This window comes from Aptenodytes forsteri, unplaced genomic scaffold (assembly GCF_000699145.1).
Source record: "Aptenodytes forsteri isolate BGI_AS27 unplaced genomic scaffold, ASM69914v1 Scaffold155, whole genome shotgun sequence".
In the NCBI taxonomy this organism is placed as follows: Eukaryota; Metazoa; Chordata; class Aves; order Sphenisciformes; family Spheniscidae; genus Aptenodytes; species Aptenodytes forsteri.
The window spans coordinates 3324084-3332732 of NW_008794446.1; the positions used below are offsets into that span (position 1 = coordinate 3324084).

The 8649-nt window shown below is 39.6% G+C and overlaps 1 protein-coding gene across 1 annotated transcript in view; it reads left to right on the forward strand.

Moving 5' to 3' along the window:
* Nucleotides 1-5044: 5044 nt before the first annotated feature.
* The window catches only part of SPG20 (spastic paraplegia 20 (Troyer syndrome)), a 13650-nt gene continuing 10045 nt past the window's right edge, over nucleotides 5045-8649 (forward strand). Inside the window, exons 1-3 of the mRNA XM_009290265.1 lie at nucleotides 5045-6159; nucleotides 7282-7479; nucleotides 8514-8618. Coding sequence (XP_009288540.1) covers nucleotides 5329-6159; nucleotides 7282-7479; nucleotides 8514-8618 — 1134 coding nt within the window. The 5' untranslated portion in view covers nucleotides 5045-5328. The remainder of the gene's footprint in view (nucleotides 6160-7281; nucleotides 7480-8513; nucleotides 8619-8649) is intronic.

An 8649-nucleotide genomic window follows, 5' to 3' on the forward strand; every position in this document is an offset into this window, starting at 1 on the left:
ATGTAGCTGCGTGAGCGGCGGGGAGCCGGGACACGGGCTTGGGCAGGGCCTGGTGGGTGGTGACGGGCGTCCGGGTGGTTCGTATCCTCTCACTGCAGAGGAGCCTGAGGCCGGGCGGCAGGTGTGGATCCCCGCGTCTCCGCGGTGCGGTCAGGCTGACTCGGAAGGAGCAGGGAATCCCACTCCGCTGCGCTGCAGGGCGAGCGGTGGTCGGGGCTGGTGGGGGGTGGAGGTGCCGCCTCGCCAACGCGAGCTCTGATGCCAGGGAGAGCCGGGGGAGCAGCGGGGAGGGATGGAGTGGGGTGTGACCAGGCCGGGTTGAAGTAGCCATGATAATCATTTTTTGAGCATCTCCTTATGGATCTGAGAGGTTGTTTGTCAAAATACATCGGAAGACTGCTCCTTGTATTTTGTCTTTTTCAAAAGATTCATGTCAGACAGTTTGGGCTTCAGTTGTTTGTATATGGAAAAATCTGTTGGCAGTGATCAGAAACTGGCAGGCGCACTGCTAATGAAAAAGTATTAAATAGCTATCTTACGTAACCCTAAATTTTCTGTGATGCTGTTAGAATCTTTGGCTGCAGAATGGTAGATCGTGACAATGTCTTTGTACTTCAGTGCTGTGAAAAATGTAAGTGCTGGACAGCACAGCTGCATGATGAAGGGAATTACCTGCCCTACTGGTTTCTCACTTTCCTTTTTAGAGAAGTACCAAGTAGGCACTCAGAGCCTAAAAGCTCTGCGTTGAGAGCATGTGATGGAAATACAGATCAAGGAGTCAGGAAGGAAGTCCATTTATTTGGACAAAAAAAGGCTTGAGGCAGCAGTAGTACTGAGAGGAGGAAAATTAGACATGCTGGCTGGGTGAATATAGGTGCTGGGATACCGGCCTGAGAATATGGTGTAGGTTGAAATGTCAGAAGATGGGAGTTTACTGAAGTCTTCAGTAATTTTAAGAGAGTAACAGTTACCGTGTTAGATCAGATCACTGACTTTCTCTGTTGTCTGGTCTTTGATATTATCTAGCCTTAGGTGCTTAAAAATGAGCAGTAGGCCACCACTTAATGAAAAATTTAAGGGCTACTGTAAACAAATTAATTTAAAGAAACTAAAAGCAAAAAAACATGACAGTATCAGCTAGTACCTGGCTTGTATTAGTTTAAATCCTTTATAACATTTGTTTTAACTCCATTTGTTCTCTAAATTCTGGAAAGTTACTAATACTTTCTTAATTGCTCTTTCACTACAGAAATAAGGCTTAATTCTGTCTGCATGGTAGTTCTCCTTCGTCCTCTTCATCTTTGAAATTGGTGGCTGACAGAAAAACAGTTGACATACAGGAAGAGCTCTTGGATTAAGGGATTTGTTTTGGTTTTGCTTTTTCCTCCCCTACACACCCCAGGTTTCAAAAACAGTTGGAAAGAGTGTCCTACCTCTGTCAGTCAGGATATTCAATCCTCTTAATAAGCTTTAGGCTTCCTGTTTACCTTCTGGCAGTAAGATCCACCATTGAGCTGTATTTCTGTAATATACATTATTTTTTAATGAAGTGGGGTTTCCTGCTTCAGAGGAAGGATGGTCAGCCAGATAGCTGAGATGTTAGCTTACAATATCAAATTGAACTCAAGTTTCCCTGTTGCACTGTAGCCTCCCTTGGTCGAGTCACTTAAAACCACAGAGTATATCTGTACTGATAAATGAAGAAGGGCCAAGGAATGAGCTCAAGCGCTGGATTGATCTGTGATTTTCTGCAGTGCCTATTAGCTCTTTTCTTAGCTCTGTTTTGGACCAGCTTTCTCCAGGACAAGTTCCTGTAAATCTTACTTAGTACTAAGTAGTACAGATTTGGGCCAATCTGTACTGGCTGTAGGACCAAAGGTTGGTTTGCGGCACTCTGGTATTTAGTAATACACGCTTTGCCATTCATTCCAGCTTTAAAACAGAGGAAATAAGACTCTGCATTGTACAGAAGTGGATTACAGATAAATATTAAAACATGCAGGACACTTAAATACTATATTAAGATCATACACTGAAAATAATAATGACCGAGGATCTTCCTTGCATATGATCAGATTTCTCTGAAACAGAACATTTAAGTAGCGTATTTCTTGTGTTGTGAGGGAGCGGTCCAGTTGGCTTATTTACTTTATACCATCCATTATTTTGTCTTAATAAATTAATAAGAATTAATTAAATTCAGCTCTTTAAGCTGACTTTTAGTTATCTTGTGTTAAACTTAAAATCTATTGTGAATTCCTTCTTCCATTTCCAAGTGCTTTGCCACCCAAATGCATAGTTTGTTGGTAACTATATTGTACATAAACTGCAAGCTTGGGATGCTTCAAACAATGGCAGATGAGTTGTAACATTCGCACTCTTCTGAATTGTTGAGCCAGCTTTTGTATCTCTGCCATGCACGGCCATGCACTAGTGCTGCGTATACACTGATCGTGCTGACATCTCCATTTTCTTACAGACCTCTTTTAGTGTTAATAAAGACTGAGCTTTAGCAAGAACAGTGGTGTTGACAGTATGACAAGCGTACAGTAAATAGTAAATTAATTCACTATTAAGTTGAAATGTAGCTGTGACTAGGATTTTACCTGATGTCTCTTCTTGTTATATACTAACAATCACCAGCAAAAGAATTATTTGAAATCTGTAAAGTATCTTTGCCTTAGACTCCCCCAGCAAAAACAAATCAAAAAGCATGAGGCAAAGTAGACTATGGTACTGCAATTGTGTTCACACAAATTAATTGTTCACTTAAAGCCTTAAGAAGGGACTTGTTATAGAATTGAATTCACGGGCACTAAAAATGTCAAAACACTAAGTTTTGCTCATAAAGAAGTAAACTGTGATGTTAGGTCAAACTCTGTCTTTCTCAGTCTTCTAAACATTTTCTGTGTTTTGGAAACCTACAATAATTTTTAAATCGGAGTTCTTTACTGTTAAATTGTTTTTTACCTTTATAACCCTCTTACAAGGAAAAATGGATTTTTCATTAGTAAATAAGAGTGTTGACACAAGATGATGTGGTTTGGGAGTCCCTAGGGTTTTTTGCTAGCAAGTATTTCAACTACGTGTATCTTAAATGGTTAATGTCTAGGTCATAAATGTACGACATGGTTAAATATAATCTTTCATGTAAGGATCCAGCTATATTCGCAAATTTGTTATGACGAGTTCTTTTCAGTTACTTTCATTATAATTGCTTGCTGTTGTGCTGGTCAGAAGCACGCTTATAACTTCTAAACTTGATGTCCTTGGTGGTTATTAAATATACATTTATTCTTATGTCAGTGTTGTTCTTCAGCTTAAATCAAAGATGTTGAGCCTATTGGCAGCAGGTGACAGCAATCAACCAGAAAAATCTCCTCCAGCCCAAGATTTGTTTTTCTGCTACATGATGGGGAATGGGCAGCAAGCCTGGTGGCTTGAGTCGCTGGTGACCTGCTCCATGTGGGCTGCCTTCTCAAGCCATCCCTGTCATATTCCTAGCTACGTGTCTATTGTTAGACTGAAATCATGCATCTCATCTTTTGCATGAAATTGGATTCTGTCGCATCGTAAAAATACAAATGTGTTCCAGATTATATGGCACTTCTGTCATGTGACTGCAGATGCATCAGTGACATAAGTGCTATCTGCATTTTGATCATAAAGGATCTAGGAGTAGAGCACAGCATTCCATCCTCGCCTCTAAAATCTTTTCATGACCTGCACTTCTTAAGTTTCTCTGTTTTTGTTGGAGTAGAGGAAGGATATTTTCCACTTTTTTTTTTAACTTTATTAGTAGTTAGACTAAAATAAGAAGAGACATTAAATAAACTTAAATATAGGTACTATTTCAGGATTTTAATAAAAGTTTGGATTTCAGTAGTTCTTTTCTTCTTTCCTGATTTACTTTCTTCTTTTCAGCCAGTTTATGTATGGAGACTAATCCAATCTCTTAGCCTTTGGTTTATTGGCTTAGTAAGCCAAATTTACCTCTGTCTAGGGAAAAGAAAAGTAATTGATTCACCAGCAATTTCAGTAGCTTTCTCCATGCCTCTTCCTGTTCTGGTGCAGCTTTCTTGAATGTGGCTCAGCGTTGTGTGAGGTCTCACCAGTGCTTTGTACGGTGGCATTAAAGCTTCTGTATGTGTAATGGAAGTATTTTTCTTTTCACGCTATGGATTTTACTTACCCCCATGTTTTCTGTAGCTTCCGATCGTTGTGACTGACAGATGTCTCTAGATTTTTCTCCTTTCTTCCGTCCAGCTTACATCATAGAATCAGTTTTTCTTAAAAATGCATGCTCTTTCATTTTTAAATGGTATCCCATTTTTGTTGTCCATGATCGTTACTCTGATTTTTCTGAATTGACAATGCCTCTCAACACTGTCAGCAAAAAGCCTCACTGGATTTTTTTTTTTTTTACATTGTGTGTTGTAAACACTGTCTTAGTCCAAGAATGATTTGTATTTGCTGCATTTGGCCAAGACTGAAAACCTGCATTCAGTTAAAACAGTGATTTTTGTGCATTTTAAAGTTCAGATAAACCTATTGGATTCTTTTCTGCTCTTCAGTTGTTGAAATATATATGAGGCTGTTCGAGGAATATTCCAAAATAGAAATAGAACCTGCAACTTTTTGTACATACTGGCATTTCAGGTTTTTGTCACCTGGGGAGCAAGGAAGGGAAAATGCCAGTTGTCTTTCTCGCTTCATAAACACTGTAAAGGAATTAATTCCCTGTTTTCATTTTGTAAGGCATAGCTTTAACTGTTTGAAGTATTTCTTCCCAGTTCTGTGTCTATCTTGGAGTCTATCAAGATTTGTTTAAGTCTGTTGAGTGCTTTCCCTTAAATCATTTAAATAAAGATGTAGAGTTTGTAAGTTCAGCCTTTATTTAAATAGGCAAAATGTTAACTGAATTTTTTAATACCCTAGAGACTTTTTTGAAAATATTATCAAAAGTAAAGTTAGTGTGTTAATTTTTTTTAACTCCACCATTTGCTACTGATCTTAATACTTGTAAAAATGGAAAGTCTAATATCAGGTGTATCCATATTCTTCTGATGCCTAACTTCTAAGAAATACCTGTCTGTGATGTAACTAGATGTGATGGTTATAGAGTTAAATTCCTTGCTGACTGAATCTGAAGTTTAATAGGAGATAACCACAACACACCAGACACTGTACCAAGCAACTAGATAGCTTTCTGCTAATACAAGGAGTATAGTCATTGTTAGAAACCGGTTAGAAGATGTTTTATTCTAAGGTAAACTTTGTTTGGTTTCATCTGTGAATACTCCTACTAATCTATTCCAATTTGCAGTAATGGAACAACTACAGGATCCAGTTATGCAAGAAGACGCAAATATTAAAGCCATTAATGAAGAGTACAGGAAAGCCTTTATTTTTATCAATAGAGGACTGAATACAGATGAACTGGGTCAGAAGGAAGAGGCAAGAAATTATTATAAGCAAGGACTTGACCACTTGCTCCGAGGAGTTAGCATTCCATCGCAGGGTCCCGCGTGTGTAGGGTCCCAGTGGGAGTCTGCCAGGCAAATGCAACAGAAGATGAGGGAGACCCTCCGAAATGTTCACGCTCGACTCGGCATTCTAGAACAAAACACCCCACCTGTACAAGCAAGTCCTGCTGCAATGGCTGCCCCTGCTGGGGTGCCCAAGTTGTACCCATCCATTCCTTCCAAAGAAAAGCCAGAAAGACCCCCAGCCCCTAGTTCTCTGTTTGTACCAAGTCAGCCACCTGCAGCAGATGGAAGTGCTGCAACTGTGAGCCAGGGGCAAATTCCAGCTATGAGTCCATCATCTGCAAAACCTCTTTGTCTGCCAAATGAAGCACCTCCTGCCTACACTCCTCAAGCTACCAATGGCCATTTTACTGTGTCTTATGGCACAGACTCTGGGGAGTTTTCTTCTGTAGGTGAGGACTACTACAGTAAGTGTACTCAGCCACCTCCCCTTGAAAACCTGGGAGTGGATGCGGATGAGCTGATCTTGATTCCCCAAGGAGTACAAATATTCTTTGTGACTCCTGATGGGCAGGTTAGTGCTCCTTCATATCCTGGATATCTACGCATTGTGAAGTTCTTGGATACAGATAGTGAGATGGCCCAGAATCGTCCACCTGCGTTTCTTCAGGTAACAGGAAAATAATTTTCTCCTTTAATTAGATTTTAAGAACTGTCATAAAATCTTAAAAGGCAGTCTTCTCAAGTTCTTGCTTTTCTGAGCCTAAATCTCTGTGTGATAATATGAAAGGTGTTATAGCTGTTGGAAAAATGGTTTTCTGCAAATACACACTTTTATGACTTTTTCTGTGAAAATCACCTCTGTGTCTTCCCAAGGTTGTCGAGTGCTGACCGTTTTGGTGAATTCCATTTTCTAAAGGACTTGACTTAACATGTCTTTTCATTTCATAAAATTAACTTCCCTTTCCTCGCATAGAGAAGACATGTTGATTCACCTATTGTAACACGTCAGTGTAAAACAGGGTTGCATGCTACCCACTTCAGCCTCAACTAGTGATAAGGTATTGCAGTTAGGACAACTGATAATTTGGAATTTGAGGCCCCATGTTAATCCAGACTCTGAACTACAAATAAAAAAGATGCATTATTTAGATTTTTTCAGTCCATGCTTGCTTCATATGGGCATTTTCTGTAACGTACGTTGTGTTTCTGGTCTGGTTTCTGACTTTGGATCTCCTTGTTGCTGCTAAGATTGGCTGTTGAAAGTCTCATCAGCGAAGGGGAAACTTGGAGGAACAAACAAAAACCGCTTCCTGGTTTTGGGTCTGCTGGTTCACCTCCACCTGTGTTAGCAGTCTTCAACAGTTAGCCAGCGACAGCCATACGTTCTCTTTATCCGAGTATATAAACTGTCCTGAGAGCTACAGGAAGATACAGGCACTGTGAATCCTGACTTGTTTGGCAGTGCTTTTCATCTGCTTCTACACCTGGGCCTCAAGACTAGACCTCAGTTAAGAGGCTACCAGCCTGAATTATAGTCCTGTGAAAATTAGTATTTTCTCTATATTAGACTGTCAGAAGTAATCAAGAATGGTATTTCCACAGTCATGTGGGGTTTTTGTTTTGGGGTTTTTTTCTTCCTTTTTTTTTTTTTCCAAGATGATACAAGGCTTTTTTCTTTTTCTTACTAAACTTTACGGAAAATTGAGTTTCTGGTGCTTATCAGTACATTGTGCCTGCCTTTCTTTTTAAAAGGTTCCTTTAATTCCTTTTATGTACTTATCTTTTCTAGGTTTGTGACTGGTTGTATCCTCTAATGCGTAACCAGTCTCCTGTTCTGTGCTGCAATACTGGTGTCTACATGTTCCCTGACTCGATGTCCCAGATACCAGGGTCCTATGTGGGAGTAGTGCTGTCTTCAGAACTTCCAGCAGCTGACAGAGAGCTCTTTGAGGATCTCTTAAAACAGATGTCTGATCTTCGAATCCAGGTAAATTCCTGGGCTGTCTTTTTTAGGCCAATAAGGGAAGGTGGAAATGATCAATACATTATCCCATTTACATTTAGTTGTGTAAAACTGCAAAGTTCTGTGTCTCGCTTGGTAAGCTTACCAGTGAGAAATAGGTAAAGTAGCCGAGATTAAGCAACCTAGTAATGAAACTGTAGGCTCTGTGAGATGGGAAGACAGAAATTTTAAAATACTAAATTGTAAGCACAGAGAAGAATTAGAGACCATTTTGTATATTTTCTCTACTTTTCCAAAAGAGAACATAGGACCCAAAATGAAATTTTCTGTTCAGGAGAAAGCATGTTTTTTTCCTCCGTGTGTGTGTGTACACACATGCACACACACACTGTGTAGTTTTGATGATACCATTCTTGGAATATTGTGCCCAAAGGCGTTTACAGTTCAAAAAAATTAAGCCCGCTTCAGAGAAGACCTGTGAAAATAGTGTGTACCTCAAAAATATGCCTTCAAATGGGATCTCAAAATAGATAAATCTGGTGCCTTACTGCAGTAAGATATTAACAGATAGAGAAAATAGGAAAAAAAAACCCCATAGTCTAACGAAGGTGCAATAAGATACAGTGACTGGAAACAAGGTGAAAAATATTACTGTAAGAGCACTGGAGCACCATTTCAGGAAGAATGGTAATCAATAACTACTTAAAAGCTCATGGCAAGATTACATCTTTTCATGAAAGATAGAATCTTGTTGAATCACCAAGACTTGAATGCAGTGATGACGAAGGACCAGTTTGCAGCATGCCATGTGGGCAGAGTTCTGTTATGTTATAAATCCTGTTAAGTTCAGCAGGGAATTTCACTAGCACAGAAGGCCACTAATTTTTACTTCAAAGGGAAAAGTACTACAGAATTATGTGATGTTTCAGTGCAGGACTTACTGGATAAAATTCTGTAATCTTTCCTGCGTAGAAGTAGTTCAAATTGGGTATCTGATTAGTTCCTTGTTGTCCTAAAATTCCATGTTTTTGTTAATGTTCCCTGATACAATGTCACAGGTGCCAGGATCCCATGAGAGAGTAGGGTTATCTTCAGAGCTCCCAGCAACTGAGAGGGCGCATTTTGAAGATAAATTTAAACAGATGTCTGGCCACAAAGTCCAGGTAAATTCCAGGACAGTGATTCCAAAATTTT